The sequence below is a fragment of the Cebidichthys violaceus genome, unplaced genomic scaffold, assembly GCF_023349555.1.
Source record: "Cebidichthys violaceus isolate CVI_PGR_0920_01 unplaced genomic scaffold, fCebVio1.0.p SCAF_19, whole genome shotgun sequence".
Taxonomy (NCBI): Eukaryota; Metazoa; Chordata; class Actinopteri; order Perciformes; family Stichaeidae; genus Cebidichthys; species Cebidichthys violaceus.
In genome coordinates, this window is record NW_027176361.1 from 7,382,897 (window position 1) to 7,407,300 (window position 24,404).

The following is a 24,404-nucleotide window of genomic DNA, read 5'->3' on the forward strand; positions in this document are numbered from 1 at the left end:
GCATATTAACTCTTCAGTAAAAGGGGAGGGGAGGAGGTGGAGGACGGGAGGGGTTTGCTAATAAACCCTGAAGAGATTGGAAAGCCTAATCAATACTTGAGCACATAAAAATGTTCTCCTATGCCTTCACCTTGAACTCTGAACTGTAATAGTACTATCAAGATGTTGGAAAAGCCGGAGTTAATTCTAGCTACAACAGGGAAGTGAGAAGTTCCATTAACTACTCTGTTTTTGAAATATAATTACTATGTGTGTTTTAAATAATCAGAAACGTATGCTTACCTGGGGTTCCAGCAATCTCCACACTTAATGTGCGTTCAATGGTTTTGTTCTCATACGGTGATCCCTTGTGGTCACTGGAAGACAAAAAAAAGTGCAATATTTTACTTCTCAGGTGACAGTAAGACCTCAAAAAGCTTTTATGATCCAAGAAATGGAAATGAGTCACAAAAATGCCTCAGCTTGGATTCTAGTCTGTGTAGTTTTCTTTGGATTCGTGTTTTTTCGGACGTTTTTTTGTTGCTTTTCCTGCCTAGAATAACGTGGAAAAACATCTCACACTTACTTTGGAGACTCTGGGGTCAAAGGAAGTGGCAAGGTGGTTGGTTTGGCTGCAGAACACAAAGGAGCATGTATAATTATTGACCTGATATAACACTCATCGCAGAAGAGAACAGGTCCACATTCTGCAACAATTATTCTCAATTTGGCTCATTAAATGCAATTATTGTTACAAAAACACCCATACCTGGTTAGAAAGTCTTTCTATAGACACTATTGTGAAAACCACATCTTTTTTAAATTGACCCCGTTTTAACAATTTCTTAAGTTAGACTATCCACTCTGTGAGGCAAGATGAAGTGATGGTATGTTTTTTCACAAGTGTCGAGACACAGACATACCCCGCTCAAGACAACAAACAGATCGAAATGGAATAAAGACAAAGAGACGATGCCACAAACAAGACACATGACAGTGGGTGAGCCCCTCTCTGGACAAAAAAAAAAAGGCATAATCGCATGCACCAACAGCAGAGGAGGGGAAAAAAAGAAGGAAGAAAGGAGAGTCAAGGAAGCTTGTGCAGTTGCCCGAGGCTCTGGCCGACTTGTGCTCCAGCTAAGGGAACGTGGCTTTAGTAGCACGGCGCTCTAGAGCAGCACCTGGGCTCTGAGTCTAAACGAACATATTCAGCACACTCGGCTCAATCAGCCGAAGATGGTTCAAGGGTCGACTTTATGAGTACAAGACTTACAGTAGCAAGACAAGGCTCGCCCCTTTTCCCACCCCCTCCTTTTTAAAAAATCTCGATCTATTGAAAGACAGAATGCCTCCGGGACAAGCAAAAAGCATTGGCCAGCAGGCTGTTTGTTGTCATTGTTTATGCCCTCAGAATGACTGTTAGATTCGAATTAGAATAGGGGTTAGTTGTGAAGTCAAACTGGGAAGTGGTTAGAGCAGGAGAGGGGAGAAGATAGAGCAGAGATAAGGCCAGTTGGGGGGGATGCAGTCATGATTACCTAACAACAGGAGGCCCTGGTCGTCGGGGTGCTCGCTGAGTGCCTGCCTGTGTGGGTGCCCTTGCCCTTGTATGATGCAGGGAGGGGCGGGTTCTGCAATTCTAGTATCTGGGAAGAGTGGGCTTGGTGGGCCCTGTGAGAGCACCGCAGCGGGGCTGCCCGTGACATGGTCTTCATCATCAACACCATCATCATCATCATGGTCAACATCCTCCCCATAGAACCCCTGTGTTAGCCACCGGAGCTCTAGTCCAAAGCCCATATCTAGCCCTGAGTCTGGCTGGTTAACCCAGCTCTCTAGGTCAAAGGCTAGAGGTGACAACAGGGACCCTGAGTCAGGCTCTTCAAGCTGACTTACTCCCTGGTTTCTACAATCATTGGTCCCTCCCAACTCTTCCTCCTCCACCTTTGAGGGAGCCTGTGCTGGGCTCTCAGACCTCTTACCTGCTGATTTGCTCTGAATGGTGGGTGAAGGGGTGATCTGAGGTGGGAGTAGGTGGGCTCGATACTGAGCAGGCCTCTGTTTGGAGGTGAGCAGCTGGCTAAGTAAGGGGTGTCCCGGCTTCTCATCCCTTTTCTTAATAGTTACTGTGATGTGCCTATGCGGTGCACGGCTGGCACCTCTATTGATTCTGTGGCCTTGCCTGCCAAAGCCCTTACTAGCCTGAGTGGCGCCCTCAGCCTCTCGGCAATGCTCACAGCTGTGACTCACCTCTCGGGGAGGGAGGGAATAAGAATGCATATACCTAATAAACCTAGCGACGGCCAGCCGGCCCACATCGCCTGGCGGCCTTCCTTCTTCACTGGGCGGCCCGTGCTCCAGTTTGGGGCGGGCATGGCCGCAGGTGGAGGTTCTGTGGCCGACAGGGATAGAAGCACCCTCCGACTCCTCAACCCCGTCATCGTGAGCGCAACGCTGCCACTTCCCAGCCCCAACACCAGCCACACTACACTCGCCTGCAGCCCGGCTCTCACCTCGCTGGTGATGCTGCTGTGGCGGCTGTTGCTGTTGCTGTTGCTGCTGTTGCTGTTGCTGCTGTTGTTGTTGTTGTTGTTGTTGAGATGGCACAGCTGACTTCTTCTTGGAGGTGGTGGAGGAAGAGGAAGACGAGTTGGAGGAGAGGGAGGAGAACGAGGAGGTGGATGACGAGGATGGCGAAGACGAAGAGGAAGAGGCACCAAGACCCAGGCCACTCTTGTCCCTGCTACTGGCACCCCCCCAGGTGCTCTTGGCTTCGCTGGCTTTGGTGTGGAGCAGGATGTCATCGGTGGCTGTTAGGTATTTCAGCAGCTCAGTGCAAGGCCGCCTCACCGGGCGGTTCTGTTGGCTGGAGCCCCCTCTTGCTTTGCCATTCCAGGGGCTCTCCGTCTGCACAAAAAGACAGATACAGAGAGAAAGTGAAAATGATTCAGTTTGCTCAGTGTTGTTTGTACAGTGCGGTTGTACAGTTGTGAGAAATGTTAAGTGCTTTATTTGGCACAAAAAGCAGGATGTCTGAGTCCCTCTTTCAGCCTCTGAAAGAGGGACTCAGACATCCTGAGCACAGCGGTTAGCCAACTGTCTGGGAGGCGATGTTGGGGGTGCGGTCCGCCCATCATCTTAATTGCGTGGCCCAGCGAACACCACCGCGCCACTCTGTACGCGCACCGCGTCCTCCGGGAGTCCTCATTCGCTGTGCTCCAGAAATGGATGACTCAAAGGCACAGTGTGAAAATAGACTATGTGAGGAAGGTTGACGCACTGCATGTGCAAACATTGTATGCGTAACAAATCTCTGAGTGTGTAGTGTTTACCACAAAATATGATCACACACAGTTGCTTTTTTACATTCACAAGAAATTTAAGCACGAGGGAAAGCATAAAACCGAGATGTTTCCCCAAACAAGAACAAATGCTGTAAAGTGTATATGACACTGAATAAACAGCATGTCACATTCCAACATGAAAAGCAAACTGAAATCACATACTATATTCAATCACATTCATAAACCTATGATACTTACACTGGATCAAATTAATCTTAATCAACCCCACCCCTTTAGAAAAAAACCCTTTTGAGAGCTGTCTAATGAGACCATCAAGTCTGATATTTTGATCTTGTCCGCTCAAGGCATCAATCTCTCCCGCAAGAGCGCCTGTCGCTGTTTTTTTTTTTCTTTTTCCAACAGGCACCATACCAAGGCGGATAAGTGGTGGAGCTAATGAGACAACGGTGCCGATGCCTCGCTGGAAAGCCCAACAGCAATCAGCCTGTTTTCATTACGAGATGGCCCCCTGGGATAGTAGACTAGAGCAGTAGTCTAACATCTTCTAAAGGCGGCCACCAAAACAAGAAAAGTGTGAGAGGGAGAGAGAGAGAGAGAGAGAGAGAGAGCAAGAAAACAGACGGAGCAAGAACATGAGAGAGATAAACAAACACTAACAAAAAATGTGTGTTCAGGAGTGAAAAGCAGCAAGGCAGTGTGTGCATTTGTGTGTGTGTCCCTACCTTGACGACGGCAGGTGGTGGTCTGATCCGGTGGTTGCTGCTGGCTGCATGGTTCTGTGCCTTGCCACCTGTGTATTGATTATAGCTGAGCTGGGAGTTTGCGGGTGCCAGAAGGAGCTTCTTCAGCTGCGAATGGACCCAAACAGAACAAGAGAAAGTGGTGAAGGAGGGGGAATTGAGCGTGGGTTATGCAAATTACCATTTTCTTTCAATTAGACCGCCTGTGCTTTGTAAACGCACAACCAGGAGAGACCAAAGCCGCAGTAAGAAAAGATAATATCACTGACATATTTAAAAGATTACAGAATTTTAAGCAGTTTACAGAATGTGACAGGACAAGTACATTTTTTTTTTTTCTTCCTGTGCAGGTGTTTTTGTGTACACAAAGCCAGGCTTTTCTAATGTGATTGAATAAACACACTCAGGCATGTGGCTAAAGGTCATTTGTAAGGGACCGGCACGGAACACAAACCGAACACAACATAACATTTTAGGTCAGAGCCGTTAAGCTAGAGAAATACACAGATGGGTTTGGTCATGTGTAAAAAGCACACAAAGGTAGGCTGACTAAATCAAGAGACCTGTCTTTTTGCCAAACAAGATGACTCGGGCCGAGGGAGATTAGTTGGGACCCACTGAGAGTAGACGAGATGGATTACTTTCTCCCCTTACTTTCATTTGTTGCCGGCTTGATTTCAGGGCCTGTGGCACTGTGTCAACCATAGTTGGCTCAACCACAGTGTTCATATCATCGAATTGGCGCCACTATAGCACTGTTATGTAATTAGCAGTGAGCAGCGAACACACGGATCCATTCCATTTACTTCCCTCCTCACTGCATCTGCATCTCTGCACGCTTTCACGACACGTACTGTGAATACTTTGTGGCAACTGTGGCGGAGTGTGGACCGGGCGCTGACAAATACAGAAGCCTGACAGACAAATGGCCACGTTTGGTGCCCAGTCTTGTTGAAGATTTGTCCGTGGACAGGCACAAAAGCAACAGGGTGTGCAGGGTCAGAGGTCATGTCTTAGGAATAACTTGTGTTTTTAACCCTGGAGTGGTGGTGATGGGAGGATCTTGAGGGGGTTAAGCAGTTGGTCTTACCAGGGAAGGCTCCTCGGGCTCTGGGGTGCGTGGCGAGCCGTCGGGGGAGGAGGGACAGCTCCGGTCACTGGCATTGGTCACGTCCCCATCTGCCAGGGCCTCAAACGAAGGCAATCCGTCCTCATCCACCGGGATGCTGTCCAGGGTCTCTGTAAGCACTGCCAGCAAGTTGGCCTCATTTTCTTCATCTATCTTCTTGTGGGGGGGGGGGGGGGGGGCAGAGACAGAAAAATAGAGAAACAGCGAAAATAGGACATTTTAGTCAGGAGAAGTTGCATCTCTTTTTTTTTCTTCTAGGGAAGTAAAGGTGGTGGGTGGCTGCATGCAGGCTTTCATTGTTAGCAGAGTGGGAAGATTTTTTTCTCATTTTTATTTTTTTTTGCAGCAGAGCTGGCTCTATTTTGGCAGTCTTTTTAAAAAAACAAATTCTCTCCCTGTGCAAGTGAGTCAAGCCTGTCACTCATATTTTAAGCATGCAGCTTACTGGACCAAAATAATATCTCCCCCAAGAAACCCATTACCAGGGCTGACAAGTAGCAAGTATCTCGGGAAGACAGGAATGGGTCGGGGTGCGTTGCGGTATGGACGGGTTTGTGGGGGTAAACGAAACAATGAGCGGAAGTTGACTCTCCTCTCTCTTCCCTCGTGGAATGGAGAGACGATCTGCTCGCCGACAAGATGTTTGCAAGCAATCCTCAGATAAGCCGAATTACCACCCGCTAATGCTAAATAAATGTGATATATTTAAAATGTTGGCATGACAGCTGATGTTCACAATGGGCGGGAAGTTGCCATCAACATTTCACGAAAAAAATAAAGCTTGTTCTTGCCACTCAGCTCCTCTTTGATGTACCCGAGGAGTTGTGTGATTGCTGCAGCTGGCTGTTTAATGGTAGAGATTATAACTGTGTGTGAGAAATAAACAGACAGAGAGATGAATATACTGTATGGAGATGGATAGCGAGAGTAAGAGAGAAAGGGAGATAGGAGCTGCCAACTATCTACAATGTAAGTTCACCGGGGATAATAACTATGCATGTATGTAGAGAAATAAACAAGAACAGAGAGAAGAAATATTAAGAGTGAGAGGAACGCAGCGAGTGTTTGTGTGTGCGCACGGCTGTGCCTTTCCACTGTGACAAGTGACAACAGGAACTGTAAGTTCCAGAGCCATTAAAGCCCAGGGGACTTTAAGACAGCGGAAAGATAAACAGCGTCGTCACCTCGGGATGTTCTGTGGCCAGCCCAAAAAGAACAAATCCCTTTATGCACATGGCGGGATTTTCATCGCTCGTCGGCGGCGTGTGGCCATCATTATGCCAAGGGGGCCAACCACCTCTCAGATACCAGCACTAGACCTCGGAAGACTCCGATTCCCACATGCACAAAATTCACCCTCCCACTTGTTTCCCGTCTACCCCACTGATTTTACATGATTATACACCCACCACGGATGGCACTTTTGGAGGAGGTTTGGATTTGCCAATGAGATAGCGGCCATTTTAATGCTTTCCCCCCTCCAATTTTCATTTATAGATGACAGAGATAAAGAGGTAAACGTTCAGTTAGCTAACTAACAGCGAGGAAAACGTTAATCTGATGTTCATTGAGTAGATTTTCTCCTAACAACATGAGCACTCAGTCATTATTAAAAAATGATAAAGGGGACATATTTCACAGAGATAACACGACGTAGACTGGGGCCATGTCGCATTGGCAAGCAAATGCCTTGCAGGAAATTGCTCTGTATGAGGTGGCATGCTGTTTAATTACTTGCGAGGAGCTTCAAATCCACTGTGCTGGAACCCTATGCCACTGAAATGTTCCACATTTCCAGCATCCCAAGTTATTACCTGAGCACTAAGCGGGTAGGTATTAACCGCTGATAAAGACGGAGCCTTTTCTTAGCCCAAATATACATCCTCGCATGAGAAATTGAAAGTAGGATCATTTCAGATTATCACAAATGAGTCTTTAATGAGCCAGCCATCTGTTTAGGTCCAAACTCACCAACTATCCAAGCAGTGCTGTATCTGGGTGAGGCTTTATTCACCTCTATAGAGTCAGTTCAAACCTAAACATTCTGGAGATATTGCAGTCTGTGCCACACTGTGACACCAGCAACATTACGAGTTAAGAGGGCTGTGCAAGCTTCATTGTGTCATGGTTTGGAGAGGATTGGGGAATTTCTGAGGCTGTGGCAGGCTCAAATGTAGTGATTTCAATCCTGTTTCAAAAACCTCTACCAATTGGCAAGCTCCCACAGGCACACTGTATCCCCAAAGATAACCCAAAAGGGACTCTCATATTCTGAAAGAGTCACTTGTAAAACCCTGAGTCGTGACGATCATGCTGAAGCCGCTGCTGCGGCTCTAGTGGAGGCACTCTTAGGCCAAGTGGGGATTTGAAGAACGGGTAAAGAGCAACCTCAGTGATTGTTTCTTCGCTGGAGAGAGCGTGATCTAATACCCCTGTCCAGGAGGGCAAGCTTTTTCATGCCAGCTTATGGACCACACCTTGCAGAGTTTCTGCACTAAAGTCAATCTTCTACCAATGACTCACTTGCCCCTTGTATATTTATAAACAAAATCTCTGTGTGGGCCGAGATCAGGAGCTATGGCACCCAAAGGGGGTGACGTCGGGATAACCTGGAAACCTCCTGACGGCCATGTCCACTTATATTGATTACTACAGCAGCTGCTGAGAGGGAAAGAGGGCAGGAAGAACAAAGAGAGAAGAGAAGAATTGTCTCGGTGGGAGCACTTTCTCGCCCATCCCGCTTAATGGACCTCACCGAATTAAAGAGATCTTAACAATCCTGGGCTAATTGTGGGATCACAATATATTAACCCCGCTCCAATCCTAAAGGGTGCCATTTTGAGACTGTTTTATTCCAAATGCTTCAATTAGCCATAAAACATGTTGGCAAGTGCTGGCAGAGCTCCTCTCCCCCCTCCTTCACCCCAGCTTCCCCACGTCAGAGAAGACAAAGCCAGCTCCAGTTGTTCATTATTAGGTGAGGCCCTTTTGTTATCAGTCAGGCTGTCTTTGAGGTTGTCCTTGCCTTTAACTATTTTATTGAGTTCCACGGCACAGCATTGTGTTCCAGGAGATACTATTCACACAGCTGATAACGTAAGGTGAAAGTGCTGTTTTAAACAAACACCCACTTCTGCACGCTGGGGCAAATGGCCAAATTAAATCTGCTAATTGCTTCTTGAGGATTCCAAGCTCCTGAGCAAATTTGCCGGGGATCAAATTTTAACGAGCTTTTCAGGGCAATGCATCATTTACATGTTAAAAGGAACCAAATGTGTTGTGAAAGAGCCAGAATAATAGACCCGATCACTGAATAACACCAAGATGAAGTTTCAACAGACTAAACATCCCCGCCGTTATCAACAAATGAGAGGCAGAACATGTGACAGCCACTCTGGATGTGGGAAGATAAAATATCTCCCATTAAATGGGTCATCTGGTATTTAAAGTGCTGTTTATTCTCACTGTCTCTTTTTTGCACACTCTTTCCTTCTCTCTTTCTGTAGATATAGGAATAGCATCCGGTTAGTTCAGACAGAAACATTCTTAATAAATTGGCCCCCAAATTGCGTGGCGGGGTTAAATCTGTGCCTTGACAATTTAATTGCATTGCTTCATCTCAATCTTTTATTTTTTTCTTCTTCCACTCTCTGCTCTGTCAGATTTCAAAAAACATTCCCTTGGAGGTTAAGCGACTCGCCAGACCTTCTAATCATGGCACAATCTGAAATTGCGGGGTATGTGCGTGTGGCAAGTGGGGGGTGGTGGTATCAAGTCGTCACATCTTGACTCCGCCAAGAAAAGCAGCCTTGGATTTTATAAACAAATAATGCCATTCTGTGTTATTACCCCCAGCCCCCCCTGATTTCAGAGGAAATAAATCAACGTCAACCTTGCCGTTAAGGCGTTAGTCAGGCCTGACACGTCGGCCGGTCACACAGGCACAACATATGGCAGCAGAGAAGGAGGGAGAGAAGGGAGGCAGGGAGGGTAAGGTACGGCACGATGCACGGCAGAGAGACAAATCATGGCAGCCGCCAGAGACGTCTGGTCATTTAGCATGAGCTTACTGAGATGGAGAGAGGGTGATTATGGCCTATACGGAGCGATGAAGCCATACATAACACTGTTAAGTCCCTCTGTGTGTCTTTGTCTGTGTGTGTGAGGCGGCGGTGAAACAGTCTGGCAACGTTCCAAATCATAAAACTAAATGTTAAACCTCCATTGTGGGCAGGGCTAGGGTTGGCTCTGTAATACATAGAAGCAAAGTGACGGCTCCTGTCGTTTTCCATCCGACTACAGAGTCAATAGGGCATCTTGTTATTCTGAAAGCGAATGATACTATAGACTAGACTGGGACACAGTGCTGGTGGCCAACCGTATTTCTACGCATCCATCAACAGGATGCATCGCCCCTGTCTCTCCTCTATTGTCACCACTGCAGGTTCACTATATATTCTGGCTCATCGTGATGGTTTGTAAATTGCTAAATCTTGTACCCTCTAAATTCAGACAAGGTTGCCCAGTCGAAGCACCAGACAGCTGATTTTAGGATTCTCCATCCTGCTTAGCAATAATACCACAACTAGTCTTGTGATAATCCCTCCGCCCTGGCAGGCGTTTGCTATTTTGTGCCTCTGCTTAAACAAAAATGTCAGCTCTCTGAATGAAGAAGAAGTGCTTTTTGATGAAGCTGACTGTTTACATGCCAGATGTCTGTCTGAGTTTAGAAGGCTATGTGAGTTGCACATCAGTGAAGAAACGGTTCGACCCGTCAATGAGGACCAGTGTGTGTGTGTGTGTGTGTGTGTGTGTGTGTGTGTGAGTGTGTGTGTGTGTGTGTGTGTGTGTGTGTGTGTGCAGAGATGATGCATCTCCTGGGAACCATTTGAGACTGTTACAGCACTATCTGATGAGCTAATCGGGACAAGAGAAAGGGAAAGAGAAAGTGAGAAGAGGAGATATCTGTGTGTGTGAGAGTGAGCCAAAGAGAGAAAGAGAACTGTTGTTAGACATCCTGACACAGGCCAGATCCGATTTGAGACAGCGACCCAAGGGATGTTAGCGGCGCTGTTCTTTCTAGTTCTCCGTGGAAAAATCCTTTGACCGGTAACCCTGCTGCTGCTGCTGCTTTTGCTAAAACTAACCACCTGAACTCTGTCACACAACTGCTGTGATCAGCTGAGGCTGCTACATGCCTGCAGACACATCAGGCCCTTTCCGTCTTACTTTTAGTCAAAAGTCATTAATTTGTGTACCTTTGTATTTGCAATGGACCCCCGGGGATCGAACACCTGGAGGGACAACGTAAACCACCAATGAAACATTCCCATCCACACACCGCACAAAATGCACGCACACTTCATTCAATTCATATAAACTCAAGCATTCTCACACGGCTATGCAAACAACCAATAGGATCACAAGGGGTTCGGTGTGTCCTGGTGGAGCCTCCCCATCTACAGTCCTGCCCCAAGCTGCTGTTGTTTTCTTTCTACAGCCGTCCAACAGATGGTCCAAGCAACCGTTTGCTAACACCACAGAATCACACACCATCATTATGATTGGACACTCACTCTTTTGTTTTGGCAGAGACTTCCCAATCGGCTTGGCGCAAAAAAAAAAAACAGTGATTGCTGTGATTGCTCTGACTTGCTTTGACGGTCATAGCAGGAGGGGGAGAACAACAGAGATTCGGAGCCTCGAATAAAACATATTCAGCTAGATGCGGAGACGGGATGAAGAATGGTGCTTCCCTCTGCTTTTTTCGCCTAATAGAATGCAAATAGCTATTTGCTTAAGTCGGCAGCTCTGAATGTGCACCACTAAGCAAGGGGCCTTTGAACATACTGTTACACTGTTGATAATGTGTTGGAGGAACACAGGGAGGGGGGACAGAGCTCATGACAGAAAAAAAAGGAGCATAGACTGATTCCAATGTCCATCCTGCTAAATGGACGCTGCCACATTTCCTGGCTAGAATGTAAGTCTGCCTTCAGCAGTCAAGCGCAGCTGTCCACAAAACAATTGCACACACACACACACACACACACACACACACACACACACGCACGCACACGCACACGCACGCACACACGCACACGGCTGGTCACTTTGGTTTTGACATTTACATAGATTTGCGAGGGGAGCAGAATGGACCAGAACTTGTTTATCCCGCCGAGGACTCAATGTTATCATCCACTGCTGACACCACCTTTACACAGAACCACACACACACACACACACACACACACACTCACACGAACGTGTACACCTGCACACATATACAGCTCCTGACCTTTCAGGCCCTGCCAAGCCCATCGAGGGTTTGTGGCGTTTCATTTGTCACAGTAATGTCTTCCTCGGAAAGATGCCAGCGCAAGGAGAGTCAGGGTACGGTGGACAAGATAGAGTGGTCCACGGCGCTTCAAACAAAAGGTGTGTTTCTGTGTCATTGTCCTATTCTACATCTTTGCGTGCATGTGTTTGCGCATATGACGGGGGACGCAATACCACAAATTTATGGTAATTGAAATGGCAGAATCTTTTGGGGGGAAATGCAGTCAATTTGATTCTGCGGCAAAAAAAGGTCACCCTATTCAATTTGCACTCAATGCCATCCGTGGTGCGACAGGGAAACACCTGAAAGCAAACGATCTTATCATGGCCTCACAGGCTTCGCCACTTACCCACTGCATAAAAGCTATTTGCTGATTACTAAATAAACGCATTATCTTTTACCTTGACTTCTGTGTGCGCCAGTGAGTGCCTTTTCACTCCTGGATCCAGGTAGGAGGCTGCCACTGCAGTGTGTATGCCTCTTATCTGTGAGTGACTTTGTGAGCACGTTATCTGAGCAGGTTATTTTTTTTCTGTCTCGCGCACTTTCAAGTGCCACATGTGTATGGGCTGCACGTGTAGCAGCAGTGGTCAAACACGAAGGACTTCACAAGCCTTTGCATCATGTGCTTCTGGTGTGGCGATGCCTCGATCTCTGCGAGTGAAGACATGAAAACATCAAAGAAATTGTGCATTTAAGTCGATACAATCCCAACTCGTTGACGTGAGGCAAGGATACTATGAGAAAGGATTGGGGGGGGGGGGGGGCGGGCTTGAAAGGTCTTTCTTTGTAGCATCAACATTGAATATTGAGCTGTATTTCATCTTAATCTAGGATCTATTCTCTGTGGACTACTGATCGTGTTGCCTTTAGTGTGGATAGGCTCGCCTCTCACAGCTTACATTTAGCTGAGCATGGCCACCGCAACTGCACACACTACTAGACTGTGAAATGCCAAAAGCAGAATAAATCAGCGGTCACTGACCACTTGATGACAAGCGTCCAACACTCGACATCCCATCCCAATCTGCCTATCAAGTTATTATACAACACGGCCCACAGCCATGTGAAACCGGGTCTTGCTGGCCACCGTATGAACTGAAAATGGTCTTCTGGAAAGAGCTGATGAACAAGCAGACAAGTTTAGAGCTGTTGACTTGCTGAGGTCAACAGCACTGCGATGGCGGATAAATGCAACCAATTTATAATGAATCGGATATAAAACACGCTTGCTTTAGCCATCCTTTGCCAGATAATCTTGTCAATCCATTTCTACATCCCTCAGAAACATTGCCATTTCCTTGAGATAGATTTTTCTTTATATTCATACATGCACGTCTTTTTTTTTCTCATAAAAAGGTAGAGTGGAATGTGTTGGATCTTCAACGACCAAATGTCTGTAAAAGCTTCTGCTTTCAGTTTAGAGTCAGGAACTACTGATTGGGCAGCAAGTGAGTCATCCAAGCATCCAGTCACTCATGCATCAGCAGAGCCTAAGAGAGCCTCTTGAACTATTTGAGGCCTGTGCAGACTTAAATATTTCAGGGGGGAAATAAGCTGGAGCTATAAGCATGCAGTGCACATCATAAAGCTTAGTTGGAATGGGGAGGGGTTCTTTTCTGCATGGACGACAGAACTCTTAAAAATAAACTCTCAACCAGGGAAAACTAGTCCTTCACGTGTACAGTACAAGATTGAAGATCAGTGTTGGGTGAGACTACAGCCGCAACCGAGCACACTTCTGACTCCACTCAACAACCAAAGAGGCCACACCTTTGACCTGAGAGGGCAGTGAAACACTCCTATTTAGCATTCAATCACTCTTTACAGTCTGCTGCCAGCTCATCCCACGACTGTGTTGTCATCTTTTCTTTTTCTTGTTTTTAATTAATTCCTTAAAGACATCATTTGTTCTCTAAATTATTAATTATTGTTCAGAATCAACAAAGTTCTCTGAAAGCTGTGACATAAAAACACACAGAGATGGACAGAATATGACAAACTACCAGAGCCGAAGGGCTGGCCAAGGCTACTGCCACTGCTGGGCATGCTGGCACGGAACACACACACACACACACACACACACACACACACACACACACACACACACACACACACACACACACACACCTGGGATCGATTGGCCTTTCCTGGAGAGGGGAAGCAGGCTATCGTCCAAGACTGATAGCGCTTCACCGTCACTCACTGATTGAAGGCCTCTCTCCGTCCTCTTCCCCGTCTCTCTTTCTCTGTCAAGGTTTCCCCTTTTGTCTATTATTCATACCGTTTTCTTACATCTGGCTATTGCTTCTTTTTTGTAACTCTCTACCTGTCACTCATTATATCAATTCATTTCATCTATGCAAACACCATCTTGTGCTTCCCCTGTCTCTGTTTGTAGCATAAGGAGAAGAGTATAAAAGCATTCTAGGAATCCGCTGTTTATACATCCCTCCTACTCCAAAGTGTACACTATTAAATAATACAAGGACGGTTGGTCTTATCGCATGGCATCGTTGCAACGTGTTGCTGTGTGTGTGAGAGTATGAGTGGGGGGGGGATTATTGGCTTAGTGTTTTGGCCAGGTTTAAGTGAAACAGCTCTGAAAGGCTCTTAGTGGAGATTACCCCAGGTACTAAAAATAGTCATTCCTGCCCAATACACACACATGAACACAAAACAGAAAGCAATGATAGTGTTGTGTCTAGCCAGAAAAGACCACTATCTGATCTTTGTATAGGGTGTCTCAATTACACAAAAGACACACATGCGCACGAACACATCGGTGGCTCCAGTGTGATGAGAGAGATGGGTATCCACGGGGGGGCAGGGGATCAGCTGGGGCAGGAACACCAAACCATGCCTCAATCAGCAGCAGCGGCCCACTGGGAATGTGGCTTGAGTGTGTGTGTGTGTGTGTGAGTGTGTGTGTGTGTGAGAGAGAGAGAGAGAGAGAGAGAGAGAGAGAGAGAGAGAGAGAGAGAGAGAGAGAGAGAGAGAGAGAGAGAGAGAGCTAGACATGCAGCCAAGAAGCCAACACCAGACCAAAGGATGTTCCTTGCTCTTTTTCAAAACATTCCCTGAGGGGGCTCTTTTTTCTTTTTCTTTTTTTGGCTATACACCCCCCCCCCCCCCCCCCCCCCCCCCCCCCCCCCGCTCACTATCCCTTTATTTTTCCCTCCTCGCTCCCTTCCAGCCTTTCTTTCCGCAAGCGATTGTTGGAGGCCAGAATATATTTGTTTTGCCACTGCAGCTTCAACTTCCCATCAGCCAGGAACAAATGCTTTGCCTTGGGAGCAAAAAAGACAGAGGGATGGAGGGAGAGAGAGAGAGAGAGAGAGAGAGGGGGGGGGTGGCAGAGAGCAGAGCCCACAGTGTTGCAGGGCGGCGGGTTGAGAGCTTTTGTTGTGGAGTGGATCTGACAGACGCTCCAAGATGACACAGGCTTGGACAGCCTAAGTCTGCATCTCTCTACTATACGTCTGCGCCTACTTGTCTGCACTCCCTCTCATTTGTGTATCTTGAAACGGCATAGCCGCGGGTCTGAAAGCGCGGTTTGCCTGCAGTTCGACAGTGATGGAGGATTTCTTCCATCAGACAGTGCAAACACTGCATCAGCACAGTAAAAAACTGGAGGGAACTGGAGATGAGGAAAGTATGGTGTATTCTAATAAGACTCACTTGAGAAAATCATATTATACAGTGGAATATGATAATTCATACACCCTTTGCTGGAGCGGTGAACTGGTGCGGGTGGTGTTCTCTCAAATGTCAGCATAAATTTGCAAAATAAACGCAACCGGCATTCAGCAGGGAGTAAGAACAGGGACAATAAGGGTCTCTGCTGTGTGTGTGTGTGTGTGTGTGTGTGTGTGTGTGTGTGTGTGTGGGCATGACAATTCCTCGCAGAGTTGTACGCACTCAGCTCACAGGCCCGCCGATCGCCAACAAGTTTGTGAGCTAATCTATGCTTATACGTGTTTGCAGGGACGGAAGAAAACCACATTTCATCACAACATGTTTTATCAAAGCCTACTAAAGATGACCCAATCAATCTAATCTGCCTTCTCTTAAATATAAGCGCCTGAGCATCTGTCCAAAAATGCTTTAACAAGCGAGACAAAGCAGGATGATGCCTTACAACATCTGATGCCAACACACACCGCGTCCTGTTGGGAGTAAAATACAGCGCTTGCATGGCCCACATATGTGTGCTCACATGCGTTGCAATATCTGAGTAATGCCTTAAGCCCTGGCATCTTATTTTACTACCTGCAAAGCCCACAACCTTTTACTTCCAATCCATGAGCTTTGATTTGGGCTGGCACAAGTCCAAGCTTCTCCTGGTCTCTACATTTGTCTCTTTCACTACCCATCTGTCCCCATGTCTGTCTGCCTGTCTGTCATGTCATCTGCTGGCCTTTTCTGTCTATCTCTGCGCCTCCCTTTGTTCGGCTTTTATCTATCTGCCCCAGTCCCTTTGTCCCACCTGTCCATCTATCGTCAGTGTATCACACAACAGGACAGGTACAGCGGCGATAAAATCTCAGAGGGTGAACTCAGTGCCAATTTTCTTGCATAATCAGTCAGACAATGTGGCCATGGCGCATCCCAGTGCGGCCGCCGCCGGGACGTCCACGTCGGAATCCAACTAGGCTAAAACCAAACGGGATGCATTTCCATCAATCAAACGGTTGAAGCTTGACATGAAATCTGAGTGGAGTCCTGCGGTTAAAAAGACTTTGGGTCACGCTTCTATGCTATTATCTTTGGCAGTACATTGGGAACTTATTGGAGTAACCACCCCTTAACAACTGCAGCCCGAAATAGACTGTGGACTTTCACGGTCGGCCCGTTTTGAAGAGGTGTCAAACACACTGCGCCAGGAGCGACAGCATTTATGTGCGTGTGTGAGTTACAGGGGGGGGGGGGGTGTATCATTCTCCACATTTCTTGTCAGGGACAGTTGGGACAGTGGCAGGGAATGGAGCAAAGGGCCAGCCAGGGGACAGCTTGTGATCTCAGACCGTATGTTGCTTACGGAACAGAACACACGCATGAACAGATCAAAACATGGGCTTTTTTTTTTTTTTTTTTTTACATCTATACAAACACTTACACTGCTTATACAGGGTGCAAACAATGTAACCCCCCCCACCCCCCATCACCGAATGAGACTTTGTCTGATGTAACAACTATGTTTAAGGTCCCAAATGTCCAACCAAGACATACTCTGCTTACTCATTTGCTACCGTCTGTCACATGGAACTGCAACCTGACTAAAAGCCCCAGTCCAAAAAAAACAGTAGGTGTTTGTCTTTCTTTCTGAGCTGCAAATCATTTCAACAGTTGACTTACTTGAACTAATGAAAGGCGGCTCAAACTTCCAGGGAGCCTGTTGTTTGATGGGGACTTTTAAAAGAGGGGCCTCAGCGAGACAGCTGCACCCAGCTGTTACACATGTAACTCGGAGCAGCCTTGATCACCTGCCACCTTTTTTTTTTTTTTTTTTTATGACATGCTGATTTGTTAAGATGATGTCTACATTCGAGAGGAAGGGAAAATGAAAGAAAACAATGAGTACACTCGCAGGCTGTAAATCTGGCCAGTTATTAACATGTTCTCTAATCTTAAACTTTTGATTGGTTGCTTCTCTGCCCTGTGTAGAGGCCAATCAGGGGGGTGCAGGAAGTACAGCTGCAGCCCCAGCTTTGTGATCCTTGCCGAGCGGCAAACTTTCCCCTGTCAGATTAAGTAGGATTAGCTGGGTCCTGCCGTATGATGAACTGAGCACTTCATATGGTGACTTGAAACTTTCCAAAGATGGAGAAAAAAAATTCCCCAGTCAGGGAAATGCATTACTTGCTTTGAAACCCCAGTTTTCACCGCTTGATTCGAAGCCTTTCCGGAACCTCAGCATAGCACAATAGCTGCTTGCTCGCTCAGTGTGTGAAAACATCACTCGCTCACTGCAATGTACAGCATTCGTTTAGATGCAAACACGTGGGCTGGTGTGCGTGAGCATGTGCCTATACAGGCACACAAATGCAAGCTCTTTCCCAGATTGGGAGTCAAACGCGGCTTCTTGGTCAGAGCTAGTTCCCTCACCAGGGTCCTCGGTGGGTGCTAAGTTCCATTGTATTTTAAAATGACACACACACACACACACACACACACAAGCACATGCATACACTCTCATTGGTATTTTTATCCATCCCCAGAGCCACTCAGTGGCTGTAAGCCATATCACTCTCAGACGACAGAAGAGCCACGGTCACACCAGCTAGTACTTAAGGCGCCCCTTCCTGTGTATGTGTGTGTGTGTGTGTGTGTGCGTGCGTGTGTGTGTTGGGGTGGTCCACAGAGGTAGAATGTGTGGTGATATAAAGAGACACTGAAAAAGGTGGCAGTAGTAGAGAGGAGGTGAAATGTGGAAAGAATTTAGTCTGTTATCAACTGTTGCCTGCTAGACCACTGAGGAGTCACGCACACACACACACACAACACGAAACAGAGACCCTGAAAACGTGACCACATGACAGGGCCATAGGCACACACGCACTGCCTTCTCAGACAGGGTTTTTCCTCCCGAGGCGAGGCTAAAGCATCCAATCTCAGTCTTTCTTGTCTATCTCTGGCACTGATAAAGGCTTATAATGAACTGGGGACTAGAACTCAGTCCCAAGACCGATGGCTTTATGGCCCTGGCCAGATCATCACCCTCTGTGGACTTCGTTTGTCACCGGGTGAGGACGGAGAGAGGGAGTCAGATGAAAAGAGAGGGATAGGAGCCGGAGAGAAAGAAATAGGGAGAGAGAGGGGGAAGCAAAGATTAAAGTTTTACACTCCAACCTTTGAGAAGCGTTTTGCAATACAGCCGCCGTGTCCAGAGTTTACTACCGGAGCGCTCTCTCAGATGTGTGCCGCGTTACTGACTCTCAGCTAAAATAAACGCTCAAAGTTTTGATAAGAGGGCTAGGATGCAAACAAGGGGACAAAGGTCCCCCTGGGCTTATCGTTCTTCAGGTTATCTCCCCTTTTGTACTTCGGAGCAATGTAAAAGCATGTTTGTAAACTGGTAGCAGTTGTACATTTTGTTTGGCTCGTGATCAAGATGTGCACGTTGCGTTAGCTCGGGCATGTAATCATTCCAGCTCACTCCTGACCCCTGGGAGAGCAAATGAGAAATCACTTACGGATGCAAAGATGTTCCACAGCACCATGATGCTTAGAAACAGCACGTCGTCATGTTATACATATTGATGAAGGTAATGAATATGAAAATATATAGATGCTGGGATTCAAAAATAAATGTAAGCTGTAAGCTTTCTTACCTCAAAAAGATTGGATGCATCGTTGCCATACTGGGTGGAAATAATCTCCGATTGGTCACTGTACCATTTGAGGCCACCCAGGAAGCTGTCGGCATCTAAGTCACTGACATCCAGCTCTGAGAGGTCAAGTTCAGGGAGGTCTGGGCAGAGGGGCTGGTCTTCACCAACCAAGGCAGCACACTGGAAGAGAAAAACACAGAAAACAACAAGGACGATCAGACAAAACTCACATCTATTTCATATGCAAATCAGACAATACGTTCTCGATGCCAAGTTTGAAAACAATGGGGGAATCCAAATCTGGACATCAGACAAAAGTCTTCTGAACACCTGCTGTTGAGTCCTAAACAAAGGAAATACATACGTTTGTAAAACAGTCAAAGCCTAAGCTTCTCATCTCAATGACGATTAAAGTTTGAAATTGCCTCATTTGAAAATGTGGCACAAGTCTGCCACCTTCACCTAATTGCTTTTCTTACTACGTCTCTATTGATTATTATCAGAACAGTTCTGCAGGTCAGCTGATTTTGCACAACACCATGCAAACCTGCAACCTGTTTCCGCTCCGAGCTGCAGAACGCCGTGCCCTCCCAACCATCACTCCCCGAGCACCGCCGTAGGCGCAGGCCTGCTAAATGCTGCCTGTTGACATTTTGTTATTCACCAGCCACTTTTGTGTAATCGAGCCCATGTGTACTGCAGCTGTCCCCGCTTCCTCCCCACGCTAATCGTCAGCTGCAAGTGAGGGGCTCTGGACTGGAAATCCATACGTGAAAAGGTGTTTCGGTGGAGGGCAAAGAGGTGGCAACAAGTTATGAGGCTTAGCTGATTTTGCAAGATAATTTTACATGAAACCTCCAGTACAGTACAACCCCTGTTTCTTATTGTCTGCGCAGTATGAATTGCTTTTGTCCAGAGAATGACAGCCTTTATGGATAATGCACTCATTTTAGTATCAGATCTATAGTTTGATCATACAAAACGCAAAAAACACAGCATAGTCCAGGTGTGTTTACACTCTGTGACTGTGCACATGCAAACCCATCCCCAACTGGCTGCCGTCTAATAGGATGCATACTCTTAATTGTGTAGGCAACACGTCAGCCGCTGCATGAACGCTACAGTTTGGCCTTAAGACAGATAGATATAAGATAGATATCCTCGGGCAAAGCCGGGAGGTATTTGGCCCGCAGACTGACGACGGATGAGAGTCGGGTTCGGCTCAGGGCGAAGCTGGGAGACGGATGCTGTGCCAAGTAGGAAAAACCGGCCAGACACCGCTGTCACAGTTCATCCCGTCGTCGGATTCGCACCAACACGAATGCACGATGACTTCGACTATGATGAGACAAATCCGTTATGTTGCAACGGCGAGAGCGAAGGGGGACAGATGATCCAGTCTGACAGGGCACGGAATGAAAATAAAAAAGACGGTAGTGGGGCTACTCGGAGGCTGGACGTCCGATGCCCAATTATCTTATGGACTTCTTGGTGGACTAATGAAACAGCGCCGCCAGACAGACGAGCGGGGCGCAACACAGCGCTCCGCTGATTTACGCACACAGAGCACCTGCTACGGAAGATTATTAGAGGAAGTACTGACGTCCTGGATGAGTTCTCTCATTGAAACAGCACGGTTTCATCATCGAGTATACATGCAGACATGTCATAGAATGTGTCGAAAAGGAAACGCGGATTCTCTGGGATGGACACGGGCAGATAAACGGTCGAGAAGACTCTCTCCTGAAGCCTGCGTGGCTGAAGTGACAGCACGTGCATGCCCCGGTGATTAAAGTGCAAAGGGAGCGCATCTGAATAAAACGCAGTCCATCAATCGGTTTGCAAATAACACATCGTCACTTTGGTCAAATAAAGGCAGCTTTCATTCTCACATTCTCATCACGCAGCGCAGATAACCACAGATATGCAGCCAGACTGCAGTCGCATCGTGTCGTTAGAGGAAAAACCTCTGAAGCATCACTGATGGTGACTCCTGTGCAGACAAGTGCCTAAGTACTGCCAGGTACACTTTCAGGGCTACAAGCTTGGCGGACCCCGTAAATTAGGAAGAAGGGGACGAAGAAGTATCCCTTTGATGTGCCTTATTATCTGTGTGCACTTTAATCAGAACGGTGGGAAAAGATAAGAAAGATTAAAAAGACGACGGGAGCGAATGGGAGTTATTACTTGGTTAATAAAAGAGATTACAAATAAATAAATACGCGGAAGGTAAAAGGAAATTCGCACAAACGTGAAATGATCAAGTCTGGCTGGATGCGATGCTGCTCTCCAGCCAGTGCAACACTCCACCGGCCGGGCTGTTGGCATACCGACGTGCCCGGTACCGTTAGTATTATGATGCTCCTGCGCAATGCCAGATAGTCCTCAGCGTGGACAACCTTTGCTCTTGTCTTTTGAAAATAACACGCCTTCTCCCGACAAAGCACATCAAAGGGATTGTTATCGTCAGTGGATTTCATGCGTCAGCGAAATACCTGACTTTGAGACATTTCAGTCATTTGGGCATGAAAACCTTCTCGGCACCGGAGCGCGTGCAGTCCGCGGCTGGAAGGATATCCGCAAGCTTGCAAACACTCGCTCCGACTGAGCAGAGAACGTATGAGGAGAGCGCTGATCCTGAGCCTGTGCACGCATTACGACAACTACATCTTTAACTGAGGTGGAGAGGGAGATTCCGCACATCCCCTCCACTTGTCATATATTCCCGTGTTGTATATCCCCCGCATCCTCAACTGCGTCCAGACGCGCACTACACCGGCATGCCAACGCCAGCAGCAGCAGCAGAGGAGAAGAGAGCGTAGACTTATAGTGGAAATCACTGTCTCGGATAGTCAGTGTTGTCCAACGTTTCCAGGGCAAAAAAAAGAAAGTCCAGAGGGCTAGAAAGATGAAAGAAGTGCGCTCACCTCTAATTCTCTCCACACCGAGTCCTGGTTACACCTGTCCCACGCCATCCAGCCACTGAATGACGGCCCGAAAAAAGAAAAAAAAGGAAAAAAAAAAAAAGAAAAAAGAAAGAAATCAAGTAAAAAAGAAATCCACACACGCTTCCCACTCGCTCTCACACAGGCAACTGCTGCCCCTCGCCGAGAATGAACCGAGGGCACCTGTCTTACAACTGCTTTCCATCACATGACAAAGCTATTAAAAGTAGGCAGGGGAGTGACTCCGAGTCCACACTACTCGCCCAGTGACGCGCGGTGAGCAGGCGGGGTCTGGCTGCGCACATAGTAAAATCATCTCCGTGCACTGCAAAAAATGTCCATCTTAAAACCACATCATGCGTTTATCAATCTATACACCCAGTATTATATAAACATGTTCAAAAAGCACCGATTTCTGCTTGTAGATACACTATTTTCGGAGATTTCAACAAACAAGTAGCGTGATCTTGAAATACTTTAGTTCAAATATTTTATTGCAGAATCTGGATTTGAGTTAGAACTCAAAACTCATGATCTCAGCTTTGTTGTGGAATGTTTCACGAAAAAGAATAACATGATTCGCGACATTTTTTCCCCCTTTGTGAACGTCAAACTGTAGCAAATCTGACTAAATGTCTGTAAATCTGGTTTGGTAGTTTGTAACCATTAAACTAGAAAACTGTCAGAAATATGCAGCCTTCGACATTCAGGACCAACGTTTGTCCCATTTGTCACAGAGCGACTGTCCATCATCAGTCCGGTTTGGATCCAGTCCGCAGACTGTGCGGCACACGGAGTTTAGTGAATTGACGCCCCTGACTTTAGCTCCTCAGTAAGTGACAGTAACGTTTTCTCAACGCTGGCGTCACATGTCACCGCACCTATCGGGATTCCTGCAAGAATGCGCAATAACCACAAGGAAATGTCACTCGCGCACGCAGAAACAGGTCACGCAATGTAGAAAATAATAGAACAGTGTCATCATGTCGTTCCAGAAAAAAAGTGGAAATTATCACGAACATAAAAAAGCTTCAGCAAATGAAAATGAAGGGCTGTATTACAGTGGATGTCTACCACATTTAAAGTGTTGTCTCCTCCGCACTAACGATAGTGTGTAGGTTATTTGGCATTTTATGTGAATAGTGTTAATCCAATCATCGTTATTTTCCAAGATAATGCGTTTCCATTGTTTGCTCCATTCTTGAATTAACTCCAGTCAAGACAGTAAACTAAAATGCCCATGTTTGGCGTGTAGATTATCAAAGTGGGTAATTCAGTCTTTTGGAAAGTATTTCTTTGTCCATTCAGAGGCAATAAAAAGGACAGGTGGCAGTATCCACCGTGTATACAGTGTCAACAGGACGTGTATAGGCAACACTGCCTCTGCAAAAATAAAAACAAAAGCTTTGTGGACATTTCAAACAAAGTGGGGCATCTGCTGGGTAGACTGACACTCGTCCTGCAGCAAGAATTCTCTTTCAATCCCAAATGTTATTGTCTTCCTCTATTCATACATTTACCTGAAAGATTATGTAAAGCATCGCCAGTTATTGTCTCAGGGATTTTCTTAGCAAGTTCATGAATAACGTGATTCCAACGCTACGCGTTTGCATGAGATCTTAACAACTTAGTCTGTTTTCTGTTCAGACATAGAATTTCACTGCATGGAACTTGCTAACCCCAATCCAATTTTTTGTCTTGTAAGCCTATTAAGTCCACCTGAGCATGCAAGGAGCAATTGTCTCCCTAAATTAGTGAACCACATACGGTAAGTCTCATTAAACACAAAATAGCACAGAAACCTGTAAAACGGTCGTGGGACTGGATATGTAAATTGTGCAGACTGTGTGTGAGCGCTGTGCCCTGTGAGTGCAGTAAGACATTATATATGTGTGTGTGTGTGTGTGTGTGTGTGTGTGTGTGTGTGTGTGTGTGTTATGCTTATGGGTGTCTGAGGGCATTTGTACCACTCAATCTATACATCTGCCTCTCTGCGCGTGCCCAGAGATGCTACCCCAGAAGCAACAGCGAAACCCGATCTGAGCAGGTGGTGTGTGCAGTGACCTCATAGAGCCCAGATGGACCAGTACCACGGAGACGTAATATAGGGGGAAACATGGGAGTGACATGCGGCTCGGCGGTGGCTGGCTTTGTGACTGTGGCGAATATAAAAACGGCCAGACAACCAGGGATTTAATGATGAAAAAGCGGAAAAAGTGACCTCTCAGTCTTTATATGGTGTTTATGAGTCCAACAGATGTAGCCAACTGCCGGTACAGTAGCAACTGGTCAGATAGATTCTTCCCAACTTGAGTTATAGCACCATAATGAACACAGACTTGCCAAAAAAAAAAAAAAAAAAAAAAAAGAGAAGAAAATCTTGGCAGAAGATGTATGCTGGGAAACTATATTCCTCCCTCTCCTGAAGCGGCATGCGAGTCACAGTCAAAAGGCTTATCTGATTGTACTCTTCATGCCAATTAAGACAACGGAAGCTAAATATAGATATTATGTTATGATTTCCTTTCTTGAATGGCCTTTGATTCTCTTTTTTCTGCAAACACATTCTTGCTTGAGGCTGGATATTTACGAGTGCAGTGGTAGAGATTTGTAGATATAGGAATCATATCAA

The 24,404-nt window shown here is 46.5% G+C and overlaps 1 protein-coding gene across 10 annotated transcripts in view; it reads right to left on the bottom strand.

Annotated features, from left to right (window-relative positions):
- ppargc1a (peroxisome proliferator-activated receptor gamma, coactivator 1 alpha) overlaps window positions 1–24,404 on the bottom strand; it is a 141,632-nt gene that overhangs the window by 15,820 nt on the left and 101,408 nt on the right. For 2 of the 10 annotated variants that reach the window (XM_068713451.1, XM_068713450.1), the window contains exons 1-7: window positions 21,755–21,982; window positions 18,828–19,007; window positions 5,115–5,309; window positions 4,007–4,132; window positions 2,493–2,886; window positions 566–611; window positions 283–356 (exon numbers count right to left, since the gene is read on the bottom strand). In XM_068713451.1, coding sequence (XP_068569552.1) covers window positions 283–356; window positions 566–611; window positions 2,493–2,886; window positions 4,007–4,132; window positions 5,115–5,309; window positions 18,828–19,007; window positions 21,755–21,802 — 1,063 coding nt within the window. In that variant the 5' untranslated portion in view covers window positions 21,803–21,982. Of the gene's footprint in view, window positions 1–282; window positions 357–565; window positions 612–1,517; window positions 2,887–4,006; window positions 4,133–5,114; window positions 5,310–18,827; window positions 19,008–21,754; window positions 21,983–24,404 lie in introns of those variants that run through there. The other 8 variants (XM_068713452.1, XM_068713443.1, XM_068713449.1 and 5 more) reach the window with 8 other exon arrangements.